General features: G+C 35.5%; 1 protein-coding gene and 1 long non-coding RNA gene across 13 annotated transcripts in view; one reads left to right on the top strand and one right to left on the bottom strand.

Annotated features, from left to right (window-relative positions):
- LOC132910772 (uncharacterized) overlaps positions 1 to 24,022 on the top strand; it is a 158,865-nt gene that overhangs the window by 99,979 nt on the left and 34,864 nt on the right. The gene's annotated exons all lie outside the window — the stretch shown is intronic.
- The window catches only part of LOC132910734 (regulating synaptic membrane exocytosis protein 1), a 153,664-nt gene that overhangs the window by 97,586 nt on the left and 32,056 nt on the right, over positions 1 to 24,022 (bottom strand). For all 11 annotated transcript variants that reach the window (XR_009658840.1, XR_009658841.1, XM_060966675.1 and 8 more), the window contains one exon: positions 1,577 to 1,933. Coding sequence is in view for 9 of the 11 variants with exons in the window: in XM_060966675.1 (XP_060822658.1) it covers positions 1,577 to 1,615 (39 nt within the window). In the remaining 2 variants the exon portion in view is untranslated. The remainder of the gene's footprint in view (positions 1 to 1,576; positions 1,934 to 24,022) is intronic.

Genomic DNA, 24,022 nt, shown 5'->3' with positions numbered 1-24,022 from the left:
CGTTACTCAATATTGTCTGCATTATCTCCCTTCTGTAATGGAATGTCAACTTTCGTCGTATCATTCACCAACAGGTATAAAGATCCAACGCAGAACATTTTTCATCGTAAGAGTTTTCCTCCCGGACCTTTTTCCCCAAGTACCCAATTCAACCGTCTATCCACCGAAGCGAATCTCCGAGTTATTTATACAGTAGCCTCTTCTTTCCTCGCCTTTTATCGGCGGAGACAAAATCAAATAGAAATTTTCACCGTCTTAATGCCATTGTAGCGACGTCGCGAAAGTACAAAGGATTAATAATTTTTAGAAGTTTACATTGACAATGAGAAGACTTAAGTGGGCTTCATTCGCATCCCTTTATCAATACGAGTTTATCGGTGTAGCTTGAGAACGTTCGATTCGTTGTAGCTTGAGCACGTTCGATTCTTTGTAACCCGAGCACGTTCGATTCGTTGTAACCTGAGCACGTTCGATTCGTTCTACGTAAATTCCACTCCATCCAACATATCGATTGTCAAAAACTTTCCAAATATTTGAATTTATTATCTCCCTTGATGAAAGCTAAGACTCCTCGTTCAGCTTGATAGCGTGTTGTATCATACTTTTTACGCATCTCCAGATGTTACGGTTAATGTTTCTTACGATTTTCCCAAAGAGGTTAGTATTCTTTATTAGAAATTCGGTAGCATCGATGGATTTTATTATATTTCTAAATACCTAAGAAGTTCAAATTACGAGGAGTATCGTCTCAGTTTGTTCGTGGAGTAATAAAATCTGATGCGACATGTAACAAATTTGAGGTTAAGGAAGAACGCCCCCAAAGGCCGTGCGGGCCCTAAGAAATATAATCCAGCCATGTTGATCTTGACATGATCGTGAAATAATGCCATTTAGTCCGTACTCGAGGCGTAGAGCCAGGATTATAGAGGGATATAAATCACTGTCAGTCGGTCCTAACCCAGGTCAGATTGGGGTGATGCAAAGAAATAAGGCTATGTTGAAGCTCGTTCATGTATATAGACGCTGTAAATCTGGCGGCGTCGGCTCCTAAAAAAAACGGGAACGATATGGATGAAATGCTGTGTGCTTGAGAATGTGTGTCTGTCTGTTTTACATTGCTTCTGGATCACCACCAAAGGTTTTCGTAAATTGCCATCATCAATATTTATTCGCTTGACAAAACGGGCGCAATAAAACTGTCTCTTTTTATTGCCGTTGCTACGAAGACGACGGTTTTTTATCCTATGCTTTTTATCAAATTTATTTATCAGTTTCTTGTGTCTCCTCGATTTAATTTCATTCGGAAGAAAAATTGTTGCAGCCAAGAAAGCGTCGAACGGTTCCTAAGAGCTCATAGATTTCAAATAGCACGCCATATCATGCAAATAACAAAAATATATGAAATAATTAAAATAGTGTAACACTGACAATACTCGTGACATTTAATATCGCATTTAATATCGCATTTAATATCGCATTTAATATCGCATTTAATATCGCATTTAATATGCGAAACAAATTTAGTATAGAAATGATAATACTAAATAGTATTAAGATGGAGAATATAAATGATTACCTTTTTGACGAAGGATACCACGTTCGCAGGTATCATCATGAATATAGTGGCGTAGCCTGTCTTCGATAGGCAGAAATGGAAGAAATACTCTTTCTTTTAGCTCCCTGTTGCGCCTTCTTTGGCGTTATTATTTCCGGGTCGGGTTACTGGCATAAAGTTGTTCTCGTGCTAGATATCCGCTATGTTCCTCGCCCTCGTTTCACAATAAGTTGTCAGTGTACCAAAAACAAGATTGTTCCAACCAAAATTGAGCCACTTGGCTCACCCTTTTGCCAAAAAGGCATTCCCATGAACTTTGATTTGTTTTATACCGGGTATCATGGAAAATCTCCCTCGGGAAATAGAACGGCAAATGATCTGAAATAAATACAATATTTTATGTTAAATACGGTACCACACGTGTAGTCATGCTTATTTCTATCGTATTAACTATGATCGTATTAATAGAGGAATTTAATAACAGAATCGATCGATTAATAAATTGATCGTATTAAAAGCCGTTAATGTCCGTTCCGTAAACTTCTCGATGCAAAGAGACACAAATGTTTCTCTGTCTTTAATCTGGCCTTAACATATGCTTCAAATAACAGCGGATTAATTTGCGATGATACTTCTAGCATTTGAGAAGACATTATGATACTTTTAATGGTAACTAGAATCCTATCTTCAGACAGCAAAGGTTGAAATTGTTTGAAATACGTGCAACATTCGAGAAATAATAGAATTAATATGGTATTATTTAATTTAATATTGTTTCACTACTACATTAGGTACTTTAATGAAAACCTCACGACTAAATATATTAATAGCGCTGTATGTTATGTAACTTTACACTATTTTATTTTTAACATTCATTGAAAACTCATTTTACGTATAGTAAATATTTTTATTGATGTCTATGTCGGAAATAATTTGGATACTGCTTGAATATTTAGAATTAATGATTTTATTACTATTTTGTGATGACTGGAATTAATATCGTAGATAGTGAAATTTGTAAATATCGTTTTAAATCCACGATACCTTTATGATCTACAAAAACATATTATCCTTTTCCGAGTCTAACGAACATAGTAAATCCGTTACTGAAATCAATCTAGCAATTACATAGCTCGTAATATCCTTAATCTTGTTAGAGCAAATATATTGTGCAATAATTTGTTACATTTCAATTATCGTGTGTAAACAGAAAAACATCTATATTCACATAATTGTCGTTGTATTAATCGTTACGACTTACTGTAGTGATCGTAATAACAATGAAATATAAGTACGTTGGATAAAATGTTAACTTTAATCAAAATAACGTCCTTGTTTTTATCACGTGATTAAATAAATAACAACGTCGTCAGTATGTTTATCAATATAATAATTTCACAAAATTTAAAATGTTGCTACTTAGAGAAAGTCATGTGCAGAACTAACACAAAGTCACTTTACCCTCCACCATCAAGTAAACATACGAAACTATTTCACTTTAGGTTCAAACATTAATTAAGTCTATGATAAGCACTCTCTATCCGCGTCGAAAGTGAATGTTTAATAATTTACGTTGATACTGCACTGTATTTCGAGATACTTCATTCGTACATAGTGGCATAATCACCGATGTATCCTGAAACGACAATATTTTAACTCACTTAAGTGCTTTTAACACGCGGAATACAGTTTCTAAAATATTACAGTAGTTTCCAGTATACCCGCTGTTACGACCGTTCGCGGAGAGACGCGGTCTTGAGGGAACGCGTCAGCGAGAGGCGTAAATTCTCGCTACGATTCAGCAAATCGACGCCGCGAAATGGTCGCTCCTCGTGTTTCGATTAGGATAACCGGGGTGGTTCAATGAATGCAATTGTATTCTACAGTAGTAGAATATATATATCAGATTATCATTTACAACTTGTACATAAAGTATTGGTTCTAATCGTATCGGAAGTTACAGATAGAATGTTCGAGTGAGACCTTGTAAAATACGACTGATTTGTATGCGATCGTATGATTAGAGTTTTTGCCTGAGACTGATTTATTTGACTGTTCGAATGTGACTGATGAGTTTGACTGTTCGAATGCGACTCCTCAGTTAGAATGCTTGATGGAGAAAAGACTGTCTTGGACCGATTCTTTTGTCTTTCGGGGAGACAACCTCCACCACCCTAGGATCGCGCCACCGCACGCGCCAGTGAACACGTAGGCCGATTTCTTCGTAAAATTAAACAGATCTCAATCGAAGTCTCTGGAACTCGCGGCCAGACGGCAACCATACGCTCGTCGATACATTGTATTGATATACGACGCCGGCGGGCCGCTGGCGACGGTTAGAAACACGACATTGAAGGCGCGCCGCGACAATGTACGGACTTCTGGTTGCCAGCCTGCCCGCGGTATGTGATCCGGTGGAGGAGAATATTACTCGACGTAACACCTGCTGTTATAAAAACGAGTCCACTTAAATCAACATTTTACAGAGAATTATTATAAAAAATCAGGTCTACTTAGAATTTCGACATTTTTTCCTACCCAGTTAATTATTATTAAAGTGTACGAACGCGTTATTTTTTAATTGGTACAGCTACCTCTGTACCAGAAATTTAAATTAATTATTTAAATTGCTACACAAGTTAATTCCGAGTTGAGTAAAATAAAGTTTATTTCTTAGTTATAAAATTATATCTCAGATTTTATGACGAAACGTTACGTCCATCCTCTCGCGTTACGTAACAATACCTAATTGCTTTCGGTCGCAGTTAAATAGCTTAGAATTAGGATTACCTAATTGTAATTATACAATCGATCGTCTATAAATTCAGCTGTGTTCTCGAGCTTCGAATGCAACGAACAAAATTCATAAAACACAGGATAATCGCAACCTGTGTATTTTCTCAGTAGGTACGTGACACAGAACGATTTCATGTAAAGTGAAATTCGTATTTATTTTTTACTATCGATATCAGAGCAGTGAGATATCAGACACGCATAATCGCTGTGCGAACCATTGAATGTTTAAAACAAAGATATATAACGAACATCGCATTCCTTTGATGCAAATCTGTATCTTTTAACGACACTGAGAAAAACGAAAAGTACGATTATCTTTACAAAGTAACCAAATATAAGCGACTTGATGCCGAAACATCAAAAAGAAGGAAAGAGTAGTACTATGTCTGAAATTGGTATAAGGCTGCAAGAGCACAGAGAACGAATTTGATGTACGTTTAAACGAGTTGAAGATATTGGAAATCGGAGCAAAGAATGGAAGATCGAAATTCAGTAGCTTCCGTAGCTTTCTTTGCGATAAACGGATGTTAAGCTGGCTTTGGAATACGTTTATTGGTACTTTCGCTATTGTCCGTCCAACCATTTCGACATTTCTGGTATTACAGTAATTTAAATACCGCTGGTGATTTGTAATTTATAATATATATATGTCGGGTTATCGTTAAGACTTGGATTAGGAGCGTGTAATGAATCTTCACGGGAATTATTCATCGTTGTCACACAATTGAGGTAACGTTTATTAACACAAGTATGGATGTTACAATACTGGCAAGTGGCCGCGCTAATTAGACACTAATAACAAGAACCTTAAGTTCGATAACGAATCCGCGGTCAACGGGATAACAGATGTACTTTGCTCCAAAGTCTAAGTCGGACTCGACTTACTTCTCGCGACACAAGGATTACTTGACTAACGAGACTGCAAGAAAGGGAATGACTTTCCGTCACGATGACGCTGCAGAGGAAAACTATGATGGGGTGTGCCTAAGGGCACGAGATCGTCGGATTCGTCGAGGAAAGCCTCCGCTCGGAAGGTGAGGGAAATGGACGTTGCTGTTAATTGGTTAATTTCTATGTTGGTGGTTATAAAAGGTTGCTAGCCGCCTTTGAGAGAGAGTTCCTGGCGGGAAGCGTCGTACGTGAGGGAAGCAGATCTCCCGTATCTTCCCGCAATAAGTGACAGATTTACGGGCTGATAGAATAAACACTGTTTGTCAATTTGAAGGACTTTAGTTAACTAAATCCTATGATTGATAGCGGGTCCTCAGGCTAGCTGAACATATACTGTGAATGATTCATTATGTGCGTGTAAGATTATTATCATTATTTGATTTAACCATTATTGTATATATAACCATTTATTGATATGCGGTTAATTTATAATTACGATATTATGAAACCATAGTTATAAATTGTACAGCAGATGTTTCTAATTTTTTTTTCTTTTGGACTTTGAAGACAATTAATTGCTTCAATCATCTAGAAAGCCTTAAACTTAATATATCTATAACGTTATAAAGATCTAAAAATATATTGTATTTTTATCGTTTTCATCCTTTGTATCGTTTGCGAGGCAAGGATGACGAATAGGTACTTTATAAAAGTAGAGCCGGAAAGGATCACTTTGTACGGAAGGAAATCTTTCGATATCTTCAAGTTATATTTCTATTCAGCAGGAATCGCGCTACGTGTTTAGCGAAGATTGCAGAGTTATCGTGTGTTGTAAATTGTAGGAATCTGAGCGAAGAATCAATGTGGAACTGCAACGATTCAATTACACTTTGAGGAATGACCATTCAGGTATATTTAATCAATTCCGTAAAGTATCAGATTACATTGCGATGAAATGAGAGGATCGTGTTTTACGAGTACATAAAAGTGTTCTAAAGAGCGGAAAAATAAAACAATTTCTATCAACAACCGCAGCAATCACGTTTTTAGAACGCTAAATCGTAAAAAGTTTTTACCACTAAATTTCTTGCGTGTTTAAATGGAAAAACATTTCTAAAGTATAATAACATAGCGATAGATAAATTATTGATAATAACAATAAACATAATAATGAAATTAAGAAATATTAAATAATAAAGAAGTAAGTGGAGATCGAAGAAAATTATCTATAACTTTATACAATAATCCTTTTTATGCAAATTTATTTATATGCATGATCGATACGTTTTTTGTTTCTCCATAATCTATACAAAAGTATTACGATACTCGTATCATAATGAAAATTCTTAGAACATCTCCAAGTGTAAATCGTCGATTTTATGAATAGTAATACTGACATATACATTCAATTATACATCATTCGATATCTTGCCTAATGAAATCCTTTTGTGTTTCCTACCGTGTCACAGCTATAGGTTGTTCGATTTGCGTGCAACGTTTTGTATATGATTATACGTATATATTAAATATGAATATTTAATAATAATTTGAACAGTCAAAAACAATTTGTCATTTGCGTGACATAATTGCACGTGGTCGTAATTCAATGGCCAGAAGCTGTACGTTTTCCTCCACCAACATCATTGTTCACCCTTATTGATCTCGATAATTAATTTTGAGCGGCGTCCAGCTTCTTCCCCCAGAACACGGAGAAAACGAATTCCACGGAGCACGCAGCGTAAGTAAGGAATTGCTAAGGAGTTGGATCTCCTTCGTTGGGATCATTACGAGATAAACTAATATGTGCCGGACCATTATGAGCGTCATGCTTGAAATTCCACACCGCCTCCGTTTCCACCTTTATCCGGCTTCTTTCTCCCTTAGGAAGACGTCGAATCCTATCTACGCCTTTTATCCTCCTCCTCCCATTTCCTTTACCCCATAAAACATTTAGCGCAGAATTTTACGCAATCTTGTTTGCACCTTCGGTTAATTTGAAAACTGGAGTACGAGTTTCGTTAATCTTGGACTTGGAACGAGAACAAAAACGGAATAACAATATTGTAGATGGGCAGCGATACTTAATTAAAAACAAAAATAGTATTAACGCAATGAACGTTGTATTTTAGTTCGTTATGATCTTACTTCGTTAATTTCGTTCGTTCCGCGTATATTCTCGCGATTAATTGCTATCTATTCGTTCCTGTGTTAATACTTAAATTTAATAGCTTCTGCGTCACGTTTAAAGCTCCGACATCGTTATTTTCAGAGCGCGATGTTTCCTTGTATTTGTTATTTCAAAAATATACAAACAGCCTTAAATTCATTAAAACTGTATCAAACTTTTCTCCGCTATTCTTCTCTTTCCATTGAAAATCAACGTACGGTACGAGTATTCGTGAAAGCCGGTTTTTTTTAATCACGACGAAACGACCAGAATTTTTCGAGCTCGAGCATCTCCCTAAATTTTTACGCAAATTTCGCAGCATCCAAGTTTTATTTCGCCCTGATATCGATTCGTAGCCACGCCGTCTAAGGTGCCTCGTCTGCCATCGAAATTTTTATCGATACTCCGGAAAGTTTCGTCGTCGAGAGAGCAACCACGTCGAGAAGAAAATTCCACCAACCCTCGTCTCGTCTCGCTTGCGGACCGAGCTATGTCCGTCGATGAATCCGTCGAATATTCTGACGAATGCTTTGAATGTATGGGTTTACATTGGGCTGGAGGCTGAATAAATTACCAAGAGTATATCAGACAGGCAGTGCAGATGTTACAAAAGACGAGGTCGTTGGAAACTACGAAAATCCGAATAGAGGCTCACTTCTATACCCTCTCAGGCATAAAATCAACTCGGTCAGAGTATTCAGTATGTCGATTACGTTCCCGAAACGACACTCGAGCGCGACAGTGTGGTCGATCCTCTCTAATATCTTCAGCTTTAATATTTTTGTTCTGACTCGAACGAAGGGTTTCGAACATTATGTTTACGGTTACGGTTTTCGCTGTTTCAGCTGATGCGTTTGAACGGTCAGATCCCTCGTTTTTAAACCACGGAATGCTTTGTCGTTGAAAATAATTTAGTTAAAATAAGTTGGAAATGTGGCAAAATAAACGTGCATGTGCATCGTAATAATTTATAGTATTTCGTATAAATTCATTGGACGCTATTGTCTTTTCCTTATAAATAATCCTTAATAATCTGTTAATTAATGACGCAGATTTGATCAAGTTAGTTTAAGGTAATAGTCTCAGAATACAATTTTTTGACGACAGATGCTTTAAACTGATAACAGTTTTAATAATAACTGTCAAAGGACGAACATTATTTGCGTACATTGAAAGTGACTAACAGTTTACTGCCATCGAAACTACTTCATTCAGGAGACAGAATAGTGCCATAACCGTCAATGTATCCTCAAGAGGCAATATTTTATCCTAGTTAAATGCTTTTAGCACGACATATAATTTCTTGATTATTGAGGAAGTGTCTAGCAAATTTACTCGATTGATTATTACCGAAGACAATTTTCTTTTTCAAATTACGATACGATATTGTTTGTACAATATTCTCGCAAATTTCGAACTTTCTTAGTGATTATAAAAAAGAAAAAACAGTCATATTTTTAAAAAAATGTTTTCCAAGAACTTTAACAATTTACAATCCGAATATTTTTATGCGATATTTTGTTACAGTCGTCCAACAACTCCAGTGCATTTTACATAACGAAACTTTATAAAACCAAATATTTTGTTGGGAAAAGAAATACGTTATAAAGTTTGTAAATTTATTACATGTACGTGTAATTATCTTTATGAATTTAGAAAATAATTATATATTTTCACTGAGTTATTTTCAGGTTGATGACCAATCTCGTATATTTTCATATGTATTTTTACACTGTTTCCCCGAAAAATCTATCTGCCGTGTAAATGTAAAATCTAGAACCAGACATACGCAACAACTTCCTTTTTTTATCACTATTTTTTCCATGCAAAAAAATACAAGATAAAATTTGGTACTGGTGTTGCACTGGTATCGATCTAATACAAACAGTTAATTTTTATACTGATACAATTCTTCCATCGAATGGTACAACCTGTTATATACAGCTTCGTTTTTTTTTTTATCAGAAAAAAAAACGAATACAAGACAAGATATTTTCACAAACAGGTAAATTTTGATATCGACATAACTATTGCATCCAACAATACAAATTATGGTTCGTTTAATCGGAACAATGGTCGCATTTCTTTAAACCATAAAAAATCGGTCTCTCGATCTCGATAAAGAGAAAAAGTTTCCTTCCTCTACGCTTTTGTGACACGGGCTTTCCCGCCCCTTGGATCAATGTCTTTCTATCGCGGAGGTGAATCTACTTATCTCGGGGTTATCACGGTATAGAAGTAGAACCTTATAACCAAGTCTCCGACACAGAAAATCATCAAAGATCGTGTTATTAATGGCGAAGCGCCATAAAATGAAGTTGCATGGAGGAACAACGGCGTTCAATATCGATAATGTAATAACATAAATGGAATTCGAACCTTAGCTAAACGAATCCGATCGCGATATTTAAATCAATTTCTTTTCAAATGGAAATCCGAACCCTTTTGTTCGAATGGAAAAAACCTGCTGACTTTTACGATAATCGTACGACCTACAGGGATATTTAAAACGAGATATGAAATTAGTTCATCAGATATATTTAATAACAGTGTCGTATAATAGAAAATTTCTCAATGATCTTTCGATAAAACGAATTTTCAAAAATATTTCAAATAGTATTGTCTGCGTACTATTGCGTCGTACAATATGCCGATAATATTTCTGTTTAAATGGAATTAATGTTTCCTATTTATGTAGCAATCCGTGAGAATTTCCGACAATAAATTTTTCGCTTTATTCGCTTTATTTGTTTGAGAAAAATAGGGGCAACATATTGTTAACGCACTGTTGGCACTCGATGCATTAAACGATTCTAGAGATATTTATTTTATACAAAAACAGCATATACTCTCTACCTATATACGTATTTTATTAATAATTTAATTATGATACTGCACATTAAATTGTACTCGGTTAAATTTTGAGCTATGCCCTTTGCTTTCATTTTCAACGATAACACTAACTGTAACAAATAATGTACAAAGATAAATTTAATGAAAATAATCGCAACAAAGGGAAGAACGTGATAGGAACTTATCTGTAGAATTCTGCTGAAACCGATAAGAAAAAAAGAAGAAAAAAGAGGTCAGAGGTTGAGGACACAGGTATAAAGTAACAAGACGGATTTTTTAATCCTTTTAACGTGAAAGAAGAAGGCTTATAATTGTTCTCAATTGATGTTTCTTGAGACCAATCGTGATAAATTGCAGTTGGAAGATCGACGTACCGTGAATCGAGCTCTAGCTTGTACACAGGGATTACATTGCTCACAAAGAGAAGACAAATCTTTTTCATTTTCTTCTTACCAAAGGTTGTTAAAGTATTCTAGCCCGACCATAGTAATCGTGAAAGTAATTCTATCTTGCATCGTACTATTTAAACTTTGAAATTGGTTTCGTTGATTTAAAAGATAATAATTGTATCAATAAAATTACATTACGCGCGTTGCAATTTTGAACCAACATATTTGTTAATCCTTCCTTTATGCTCGAATCTCTATAATTTAATATTGTGTATTTGGATTAATTGAATTTCTTCATATTGAGATTCGCCAGATCCTATTTTATTTATTTCTATACAAATTGATCACTGTAACGTTACAAACGCAAATACTTATTAATTTTCTTCGTTCATAAGCATAATACGAGTACGATAATAAGAAGAATTACAAATCAGGGACTGTCTTATTTGGTATGGAAATAACGATCGTATCTCCCTATTGATTCCCAATATCCATAGTTTCACCGTGATCGTTTTCAATTCTCAAAAATCTGTTTCACCGCTTCAGACTGATTTTGGTGAAGTAAAAAGGGTCACTTTAGATTTTACTGCTCAAGAGGGTATTTTTCAAGAAGAACAAAATCGATTCCAAACACTTGGGCGATATCCCTCGCCAGACATTCAACAACGCTTTCCCGTCGTCTTGATGCTTTGAAACTATGTAGTTGGCGGCTACCCAAGTACCGACTATTACTACTTGTTGCGGATGTCCAACGCACTACTACTTACTACACTAAGGATCTCCCTTGTTTTATCGATGTTTTCGCTTTCGTCCATGGGACAAATGGGACGCCCTACGGCTTTAGACATTACCCTGCCTCTAATGTCATCTTTTTTTCGCCAAGGAAAGTACAAAGCAGGTTCTTCCAGTTCAGAAATATCCGATAATCGGCGTGTTTCTATCAACACCTTCGAACTTCCGCTATCTAAATGCACTAATATCGGAACGATATCGATAACATCCCCCGTTGTATCATATTTCACGTCAATTTTCTTTCTCGGAAGAAATGATTTTCTCTGCGATAACGCGTCGATTTATCTGGATGCTAATTTTCGTGGGATACGCTCATAAAGCTTATGAAATAAAATTATGAACAATATAAAACTTATCGTTCTAAGCTAGTTTATAGGAACTATATTATACAGTGAAAACTATAGAAGTATAAAGTCACGGAGAAGATATATAGAAGATAAAATCTAGTATAATAAAGGTGAGAGATACTATAAATGAAATGTCACGAAAGTCGTGCTTTATTTCCTAGGAAACTCGTTAAAGACGCAATTCTTTTTGTTTTATTCGACTTTCTTCGCATTATCGTGATTGCTATAAAATAGATATGCAACATTTAAATCTCATACGATCGTCTTAACCGAGCAGGTGTTAACTATTTGACTACAAACGAGTGTGATCGTGCTCTTAACACATTCGCAGGGAATGACATCATTTTGCGGTCATGCTTGCTTAAATAGACGTACGGACGACACATTCTCATTTGTTTCATGGTTTGTTCGTTAATATTTCCACGGCACATTAACGTTATAAAGATACTTACAATTGGAGGAAGATTTAGTCTGAAATTACTGTGTCGTTTATTTTTAACATTTATATAGCGAGTTTAATGATATTTCAATGTGTAAAATAATGTTGAAAGTGAAGATAAGAAACTGATAATATTTTAAATTATATGTATGATATATATCAGAAACAATATTGAAGCAATATTCAACGAATTCGCAGATTGTCTAAAGATATACGCGTGTAATTCTGTGATGTAGATGTTCTATCAAGATAATACTTAACAATTATCAACTAGATTTAGAAGCAGAAATTAGAAGTAGAGATATAGAAGTTAGCCTCGCTCGAAAATAAGTAGAAGAATATTAATAGTTTCCGACGATACTAGAAGTATTAAATCTTACTATAAACGAAGGAACGTATAATTTGTAACTGCTACAGGTACTAATTAATCGTAGAATTTATAAAACAACGTTGATCGGTTAATATTTTATAGAATAATTTATTTCCATAGATAAATATGTTCTATCTTTGACTACGATCATCGCAATTTCCAAAGCTAACGATAAGTAAATTCTTCATACGTAACAAATGTAAAAAATTGTAAAGGAAAAAAGAAAGAAAGAATTATCGTGGCTTGAAAATTAGTCTGAAAATGAACTTTATGGCCGTTGTTACAAATATAAAGGCAGCTTAGAATAATAAATAAACAATAATGAAACCACTCGTTAAAACTTCTTGGAAGCTCCGGATGCTTCGCGAAATTCATCTGCATGCGATAATTTCGTCTCCGCGTTAAGGAGACACGTCTGATAGTGAGACGAGTAGCACAAAATATAACACTGCAGTCAACTAACAAAGCATAAGCACGTATAAGGGACAAGTAATAAACTTTCTCGCAAAACTTGCTTTAATCTGGTGAACTCGAATCTTTTAACACGCTACAGCCCCTGATTTCTACAATCGTGACCATGTTCGTGTGCGAAGCCAGAACGCAATTAATTATCAAAGATAATGCAAGCAAAAGTTTAATAAAGCATGTCAAAGTTTTTATCTCCGTAGTTGTCCCTCATATTCGTGAACAACAGAAGCTTTACTTCCTACTGTACATTTGCGCAGCTGTTAATTAATTTCTGTCACTCTCCTTTAAATCTCCAGTTTTGAATATCCGAATATCTGTCAAATATCTGTTTGGAATTTAAAGTTGTGCCTGTAGTCAGCAGACAAAAATTAATAAATATATGTATATATCTGTTTGGCATTTTACTACGATAAAATTAAATGAAATAGATGTTTGCATATCTTTAATTATTCGTTATTTGCTTGTCACAATGTTACAGTGTTTTGCTCTTACAAAGTATACCATTATAAAGGAAATAGCATCATAACTCTTTACGAAAATTATTAATTCCTAGATTTCAGATTAAAGTGGGAAATTACAATTAATTATAAATTTTCTCCCTTACAAGCAAACAAAACTTGAGGGTTATTAGACGTAGAGAGTCAACAATACAACAGCAAGTAACTGCCTCGTTATCCGTTTATGATCGACACGCAATCGTCCTCTTATCGACGTAACATTCAGAAATTTTTTATCGCGATTGAAATGATAGTATTCATAAGTAAGCACATTTATGTAATTTGGATATATGTGTCATCTACCGTGCCACTAAATAGATGTTAGTTTCAATTAAAAGTAAGTGTATGGAACAGAGTTAAATCATCAATATCCTTATCAATCACGAACTGTTATAAAATCTTTAGCATCGTACGTAATCGATGGAATTCTAACAACAGGTCTAACTAAATATGTAGCTAAATATCGGAATAGAATAATAGAAAGCATTGGACGCTTCTCGTCTAATCCTCATGAAAATTCAATTGAACGGGACCAGGAGGATGCTCGCGAGTGCTTCGAAAATGAAACGCGAAACGCATATACATGATGTTAAAGAAAGGACCTAAGAGCGTGAAAGCTCATACCACTCGCTCAGAGGAATACACAATTTTTAATCGGTATGCAAGATTCGTACAAAAAGCACTTGAGATAATCGAACGCTTATTATCGATAACTGTTACGTCTCTATTATACCTGTTATGTAAAACACTTGTGAATTTCACTAGCACTCTAATGAGACGTGGCTGTTACCATTATATTGGTAAAATTTGAAACCAGTCTGAAAATGTGTCCAGAAATTATTTGCAAAATTGGAATACGATATATATACTACAAACGTAAATTTAGTAAAGAATTGCCATACAGAATGGATAGTCATCTTAAGCATTAATTGTTAAATATTCCACCACTGATCTATAAATAGTTGTTTATTTAAGTACTTGTATGGTTTTTACGAAATACATATTTCTATCAAATATCTTGTAATTTCTATATATATATTTCCAGATTCGTTTACAAATTCAATTACATACATTATAGAGGGACAGAGCATTAGCTTCTTCCTGGCTTCAACATCAATGAAATTAATGTACCAATGCTAATCTAATATTTAACGTAATTAAATTATACCCGGAAACATCCGTCTGTAAATCCATCTGCTCTTTCTCTCGATTTAGAAATCCAAACTCTTTATACTCTTTAAGAGGATCGCAAAGTTACTTCATTATAAACTATAACATCCAATTACGCGTTGTTTGGCTTTTCGAGAGTCGGTAAAACGCGAATAATTGTAAAACGCTAATAAATAATAAGAAAAATCCGATCAGGTGAATGCGCTTAAAAGTCTCGTTTCCTGCCACCTTACTTGTAATGTTGAAAACAGCAAAATAAAATAAATGTAGAACATTCCAGCGGATATTCGAGCAACGGAGTAGCGCGCGTACAAACATACACACACACACGTATACAGCCTGTTCCTCCGGAAATATTCAGTGGAAAGGATTCGTTCTACTAACCTGGCAGGCTGCTCCAGTTAAACGGAGGGAAATGGATCCGCGATATATACGGTTTAATCAATATGTCGGGATTACGAGTCGTGGAACGCCTGACCGAAGAAAGACTACTTGGCGTGGCCGAGGAAAGGGTTCTCGAAGAAACGAACTCGGCCGGCCAGCGTGCCAAGGAAATTGCTTTTGTCAAGATTACCCACGAGTCATTTAATCTCTCCTTCGAACGCGAGTTAACCCGCTGACATAAATGGCTTCTCATAAGGGGAAACGATCGCTTTACGGTCTTTTAAAAATTCTCAGCTCCGCCGCGGCCAATGAAAGGTAACGTCAGAGCTTTCCGGCTAGACGAACGTGTACGAACTTTATCCTCCGTCGCGGAGCGCGTTGAATTTTAAATTCTAAAGAACAGCTTTTTAGCTGCGAGACGATAATTTGTTAGTCGGAGCCAAATTTTAGAATTTTTCGATTTCTCCAAGAGAGAAACCGCCTTGAGAATGGATTTTCGTAATATCGTGCGCTGCTTGCTCGTAGAATTACGTGACACGTGAAAATATCAATCGTGCAAATTCTGGAACAACGTATGCGGAAGAACTCCGTAACTTACGTAGCGGAAGGCGAGTCACGTGCACCACCTCTCCGAACACGTGCTTATTTTTAAGAAGCTGTATTATGGAATTATAAAATCACAGATAGTCGAAGCTGCGGTCGTTTTATTCTTTATGATCAGCATAGATAATCATACGATATCGCGTTAAATTGATGGAAGCAGATTAAAACAATTTTAAAAAATACGCAATAGCAAAACTAACGCTTGTAATTGTCAAACGTTATATTGAAGCATTTTCTGACTTACTCAGTAATATTTAAACAACAAATATACATAAAAAGTACTACACATAGCATGCTAGAAATCTTTATGGTCAGCTACAAATTACTCGATCAAAGGATTGTACACTAGTTAAGTCTAAATTATACATTTGTCATTAAATTATAGGATCAACAACTTTTCTACTTTAACTTTACTCCACGTTCCGTACTAAATTTATTAAACGTCGATATACTTTACATCGCAGCCCATTAAATTGCATTTCGTAATCGCATGTTAAGGAACGAAAACCTGGCAAAAATGTTAAATATTCACTCGACTCTGACTCGATGTTCCCTACCGTACAGGGTCATGAAATCTAACAAGCAAATCTAAATAAACCGACGTCGATTATGAGAACAAGTAGGTATGACAGCGAGCCAGATATCCGTGTGCTGAAAGCTGAAACAACCGAGTAGGAAAAGAAGTGGAGGAGAGAAAATAAAAGAGGAAGACCGTATTAATATTAAACAGCTAAAGAATTTCTCGTAATTGAAATGAATAATGCATGCCGTGTCTCCGTTGATTCGGTATGATCATGGTAATATGGACGCCGCGAATGGTTAATCAGCAAAATCGAATGTAAATGCTCGTAGGCGCGGCTAATTCTTCTTTCCCTATCGATTCGATAATCCAGTTAACGGAGATCGAGCAAACGAGAAAAAAGTTTTAAATATTCGGTGAGGGAAGTTGCATGTGCTTGAAAATGCTCCAAATAGTAATTCCGGGAATTCTGGTCGTATTACCGGATCGTCAAAGCTCTTCTTGCCTCGCATCCTGTTCTGAGAGGCTTTTGTGCGGTGCGACCAATCGATCGACTCGATTAAAAGCTGGCAACTCGATCCGCGCCCGCTGAAACATCGTAATCAAACCCGAGATAAACTCAAAGGCAACACGGTTCTCGGCGATTTAAACTGGCTACGGTGAAACGTTGGTTCTCGAACAGCAGCAAGAAATCCAACGATGAGTCGAGTTGGAATTACAACCACGATGCCGGAGATCGTGTCAGGAAACACTGGTTGACGATATAAGCAATGGAACAGCTTGAGAAGGGTCGACTTAACGACATAGAGAATTTGTCTTCCTGACAGAAACAATAAAATATGGTTTTTCTCTTCGTCGACTCGGACCAAGTCACGGTGAGTGAGATTTATCGAATGGATGATGTCTCTGTGGAATTAAATCCAGTCACAGGGAGGATGAGATTGACGCGGATACGTGTATTTTTCTTACTTCCGTGTAAATCATTAGCGAGCCATTAGTCTTATTTATTTATTAAACTAATCGTGCAGGAAGGATACCTAGATTATCCGAGGATAGACGATGCAGCTGATTGCGTGTTCTGAATGCAATGTAATGCGTTAATTCGGCTAGCTGTCGTCAGAAATATCTTTAATTGCGGATGCTGCGACGTTGAAGCAATAATTAATTTTTTTACTGTTATTTATTTTACTGCATTTTTACTTATAAGCACACAAGACTATAGAAAGCCTGATAAACGAAGCAGAAAGTTCGTTCGAAGCGCCTCGATACAATTAGTCTAGGAGAAAAATTGTTACGAATCTTAACAAAACGAAGTAAACGTATCGAAAATACGTTTCGATACGATGCACAAAGGAAAGTATAGAAGGTAAAGGATTAGCATCGAGGGAATTTCGGCGAGCACGTTAATCTTCGTGTAACGTTCTGCTCGTTTTTCAATCCACTTCGACTCGATCTGATTCAAGACACGCCTTCCTTGCGCAAGCTTGCACGCCACGCAATTTAAATAATTCTGTCACTGAATTACATTTTGTATATACGCCAAATAGGTCGAGTGCAGATTAAATATTCTATTGTATTTCGTTCCGAAATTCAAGCAATGGACAATTAAAACGACCATGTACATATTCGTAAATGAGGAAAAACACGAGCAACGAACGAGGGTGGCTTCCATTCGTAAAGAGAATACCTTGTAATCTCGGAATTGAATGAAATTTTATGTTAAATTATTGTCGTCCCAAGCGTCTCGTAGCTTCCAAATTAAATGAAATTTCACGATAAATTACGGTCTTATTAAGAAACGCTCCACGTGTATCTGCACGAACAGGTATATTCATTATTTCGTTCGTTTCGTTTCAAAGGATATGGATGTGTTTTGTAAACACGTATATTATACGCGTGTAACAAAATTCGATATTTTTAAGAATGTAAATTTTTAAAAGAAATACAAATTCAGAACTTTCTGGACAGGGTACGTATCGTTATAAATTGGCATAGCGCAAATGAAACGAGGAGATTAAGCATAAATAGGGATTAGGTTCATAATATATTTAATATGAAGTTTGTTGCTTCCTAGATTGAAAGGAATGGAAATTGTGAATACAGGAAGCTTGGTAAAATTCCATCTATAGTATATAGCAGTATAGCGTAACACGTTACACAGAATGGTTCGCCTAACTTGACCATATTAAATTACTGGTAAACCGTTTGTTGCACGAGAAAATTTTACAACCGAAAGTCGTCTGGTTTCAAGAATAATATATAAACGTAGTAACCAGTCCCACTCTTCTTTTTTGTCGAATATCATTTTGAGCTTTTTAAATAGAACGTGTAAAATGTAATCCTGTAATTTGAGAAAAACGTAAACGCTAAATGGAATATCTATTCGGTACTAATAAGATAATAATGAATAAAAAATCTATATGGATTTTAAAATAGAAACATATCATAGAGGATTATATTAAATAATATTCCTCTAGTTCAAATTATACTTAAGCAATTAGATATAAAACAATTAGGTATAATCCTTCGCGTAGACGGCTCGTCAATTCAGTTTGGCTGAAACTTTCAACCAAAAAGTAATATTTCCTATTACGTTTCCGTCAAATATTGCTTTTTACAACTATAGTAAATTGAAATAGATTAATATCATCTGTTCTAGAAAATATCCTAAAAAGTCGATAGCATTGTAAGATCTACGAGCTTCTTATAATTTTGTTCTTTACTTTAGTAGTTTTTATATATATAACACTGACATAGTTCTCCCTTGCCCTAGTCTAGTTATCAGAAGATGTAGTAGAATAAAATGAGGAAAAAATCATATCGTATCGTCATAGAACAACATTGTTATATAAATAGCCAGTACAAACTCAGCTTAAGTTCTGCGACAACTAGTCGATGAGAAATTAGCTTTCGCAAATAGATCGCCTACGTAAACTATCTGTACAGGATTAACTATCATTTCCAATTCCGCCTACTTATAACTTTCGGTTATCAGTACAGCTAACAAATATTGTCAGTAACTCATAGAAAACGCATGTCATTTCGACGTATTGGAGTAATAACGTGAGCGAAGGAACTGCCTGGACTACGTGTGTGAAAAGGCAAACTTCTCTCTCCTGTTGCACGAATATAGGCTTTCACCTGCATACAAAGGCCTCGATACCATCGACAAAGTATTGACTCTGACCGCAAATGCCTATACATATGTACATGTATACTTTTTTTCCTTTAACGACACTGGTCAACGAACCAAATATTGGCATTTTGTTCGATGAAAAACGACGTATTAGTTGCGAGGGTGCAGCTGTGCAGAAAGTAACCTTTCGGATATGCACTAATTTGCCAAAAAAAAAAGAGTGACGCTGTTATAACAATTGATTTTATGTCGAAAATTAAAAAATTGAATATAATGGTTGGTCCAGAGCAGTGGTTTTCAATTTATTTATCCACTCTATGTAACATATTTTGTAACATTCTTCGATATAACGAAATCCATCAGCGAAAAGTGAACCAGTTTACAACAACGTAGTATAACAACTCGCGTCTCTTCTGTATTTTTTCAACAGGGAATTGTTACTCAAATTACGTATTTTCGTTATATTTCGAGTGTATTTCTTTACATTATTCGTAAAATATGTAAAGTCATTTTTATTTCAAAGTTTAATTATTCAGCTTGGAAATATAAAAGACATCAGGAGCATTATTCGTCTCTATTTATATACAACTTAGATTATAGTATTTCTGCTGTGAAATATACAATAAGGAATTCTATCGGAAACAGAGAGAGTAAGAGCGAGAGGATTTTACTTTTGAAGACTGAATCAAGGAATAAGAGTAGAACGAATGTATGTATATTAATTATTTCGTGTTATACATTTTTTAACGTGTGCTTAGTTTATATAAGAGTTAGTAAAAAAACATTCAGGTTTCATTTTGTTTCGGGTATTTTGCAGCATAAAATACAAAAATTCTCTGTTATTTACAATATTCTCTGTTGAAACCCGGAACTGGATTTCCTCCATTCACGTTTCCATATTTTCGTATTATTTATTCTTGTAGCTGCAATACATTCAGAAAATCTCTTGGCGAGAGAAATTGAACTTTAATGCTGATTCACGATTGTTATAAAATACTCTAGGACACTTAAACATCGAAATTTTTAACATATCCATTCGATCTTCGCTTGTAATAACACAGAAGAACGATCGGATTACAATAAACTGATGAACGTTTGAAAAATTTGATACATCAAATAAACCTCGTATTTTATGAAAATCCAATTCTACTTTCAAACGAGCGGAGGAAAAAATACGGTGTTGTTTTCATATATCCATATTTAGTGACCTATATAACTTAAATATAAATATTTATAAGTGCAAGGAAATATGTACACGTAAATATAATTCACTATCGAAAGAAATACACTTCCACCTTTACAAATCCGTATCGAGTGACCTATATAATTTTCATATAAATATTTTGAAAATGCAGTATAAAAGTATTTTGAACCAGCTTTACCTTAATACGTTAACAATCGTTATGGCCTATTTATTATAGGCAAATATTCGTAAATTACTCTGTCATTGTATCGAGAAAAATCGAAAAAGGCAAAGTAAAAATGGAATTTAATTAGCAACATAATGTATTTTATATATTTTTTATTAATATAATTATATCTTTTTGCCGGTAATTTTATACAGTTTTATTCAATGCGTCGTTTCCTTCTGTATATCATTTTTCTACATCTTTTATAAGAAAAAAAACCAAGTCGAAATTCAATACAAATATTTGATATTTTCCTACGTATTTACTTTGTGACTTTCATTCTACTTCGTCATAAATTTCACCTTATCCCACTAGGGGAAACCAGAAAGGTTACAGAGTACTATGAAGAAAAGTAAAAAAGTTACAAAAGATTGTTTTTGACAAATATAATATTTCTATTCTGGAGTAGCAAACTTCTGGTATCATAAAACATGAAACTATATAGTAGGATGTGAAAAAAAATATGCTTGCTTCTATGATTTTTATGATTTTGATCTATTATTAAACTCGTACTAAATCTCATTTATCCCAAATTCATTGTTATAACGCATTAAAACTTTCGACTCTTATTTTTCAACACTTGATATGTTATAATACATATACAACGCGTATATTTATATTTCTCAATAAAATGAATCTCGAATTTTCAGATATCAAGTGAAGGTACATGGGATACGTTTGTTCGTGTAAATAAAACGAGAAATAAAAATAAGCTGTTTAAAAAACACGAAAACAACAAGATAAATGAAACTTTATAAATCCGCTCACTTACGAAGACAAAAATTTTATCAACGTTTTCCTTGGTCCGGGAAAATCTTCACCCACGGGTTATTTAAACAAATAGTGTCGTCAGTCGCACGAGCTTTGCAACGGGTAAATAATTCGAGCCCTACGCTACGCTCAGTCCATTTTAATTAAAACCATCGAGATTATATCACCATCGTTGCTTTCATGTCCCTCAAACGTTACTTTATCCGGACGCACACATACGAACTATCTGTATAAGCCGAAATCACGTATGATAAATCCTTGTTTATTTGAAATCACGCTGCAGGCTTACAGCCGTGAGGTAACTACAAACGTCCATCAAAGCCAAAATCAACGATGTGATATTGAATTTTTTAGAGATAAGATTTATTACGAGATTTTCCCAACGTATAAAAATTGCCGTATAATAGAAGTATAAAACTTTAAACGTCAATTACAGGCATTATAGTATATTGGGATTAAAATCGACAATACGATATCCAATTACTTAGTCGCAGATTTAGTTATGGATTACTCGAGATTACCTGTACTTTTCCGATACACTATGTACAACCTGGAAATATTTACGATCGTGTTTTTAACGCACGATTCTCCGATGATCACGAAGCTAAAGTCTACTGCCACAAAAATTAACCCAACAGTGTATAACTTTTCAATAGATAATGGTAGAATATTCTATAAAAGAATTAGTTTCATTTTAACGCAACGTATTCTGATCCATATAGCTGTTGTTAATTATAGAATGGATATTGGAAATCGTAGATGTTTCAAATTCTTTAAATTATTCAGCACGTTCATCTATAGATTTAGAATATAAGGTACAGAGAACAGCGTATATCTATTCTTCTGTCGTCACATCCGGAAACTATTCGAATATTTTCTAGCAGGAATTAATAACATTGAAAAGGAAACAGATAAAAGGCAATCGGTTCCCAAAACCAAGACCTCAATTAAAATCAAATAAAAATCGAATGTAGGTCGTGAAAAAATTCCGCGTACAAAGAGATTATCCACGAGTCTCCTACGATCCTCTACGACGAGAAGAAAAAGCCAAGCAACTTGAAAACCAAGATCTCCTGAAATCAAAGTAAAAAAATCGAATTTACATTTGAAAAAATTCCCACGAACGACGGTGTCTCGCGAACGTTATGACGTGACGAGGAAAGGGAAAGTCGGTAGAAAGAATCGGAGAAAAGGGAAAGGCTCACGAGAATAACGGCAAGGAGCAAATGATACAGTTAAAGGGAAACGCGGAGCGCTGACGGGAGGGTGGAAGCAACCGTTGGCTAGGAAATGGCTGCCACCTGTAGCTATTGATCGGTAGGGTGAAGCCGAGTGCGTGTAGCGTAGTTGCCCATAGCCATCCCCCTTCTCAGCCGCATTGAGTTTTAACAGAAAAACTGTTGCTAAGCTCACAATTATAATCCGTTACTAGCCGTTGTCCTCGTCACGACGTGCATCGCGTTTCCGTCTCCTCGCTGGTGTTCGTAACCCTCACGTGTTTGTTCGCAGACCTGGCCGACCAACTTTCGGATCGTGCGTTAGCTTTTTCCCCGCAATTGAACACGCTCGATGCTATTGTGATTTTTAATATAAAATATTTATATGAAATCCTCGATGAGAAACGGATAGAAGAAAAGGAGATCTAACGCGTACGATGTCCTTCGTCGTGCGACTTAAATCTATCTGGATTTCTTTTTCCATGAACTTTCTCAGAATTTGACCTATTCGTTGCCAATAAATAATGCACTGAATTTACGGTAACGAATAGAAAGTGCATGCCGTGTAACGCGAGATTGGCAAGCAATACTTGAAAAGGTATGTCGATTCAGGAGCTGCACATGTCGATCTTGTACCGAAATGGAAGCGCATATCGAACATCTTTTACAGACGTGAGAGTCGATTTTTGTACGTTTCATTGGCAGAATCGATTCTAGAATCCCTGTTGATCGCTCCTTTCTCGTTCTGCTTCTCTCGTCAGATGCTGTAAGATCGTGAAATCTTGCATTCTTTCTTCCGTTCGCTCAATAGAATCTCAGTACTGTGCAGGTACCGTCTTTTGTGACTAATAGTAAGAAGCTAAGTAAAGTGAAATTTTTGCATTTGAATCGACACGAATTCGTGTTAAAATGATTGCATTCCTAGTCGTAATATTTCCATGTGATATATGTGACGCACTCGTCGTCGAATGTGCAATATCGAATCTTCGTGCAGCCATACGACCAGGAAAGCAACCATGTCGGCTGACTCGCGACCGTGAACAAGTTCCACGTCTATTCCCACCACGATCCGTAATTACATTTCCATTTTAATTAATGCATTCAGAGTCGGACGAGTTTCCACGTGGCCACAACTAGCTGTTCGATTTGCACGGCAGCCTTGTCGTTCGTGGAAAGCGATGTTTACGCTTACGGAGGAACCGACACGTGCGCGATAATCGAACTCGACGCTCAAATGTTCGTTTGTTC

The sequence above is a fragment of the Bombus pascuorum genome, chromosome 9 (assembly GCF_905332965.1).
Source record: "Bombus pascuorum chromosome 9, iyBomPasc1.1, whole genome shotgun sequence".
NCBI classification, from domain to species: domain Eukaryota; kingdom Metazoa; phylum Arthropoda; class Insecta; order Hymenoptera; family Apidae; genus Bombus; species Bombus pascuorum.
Note: the sequence above shows the minus strand (reverse complement) of the source record. Positions and strands in the feature narration are given on the sequence as shown.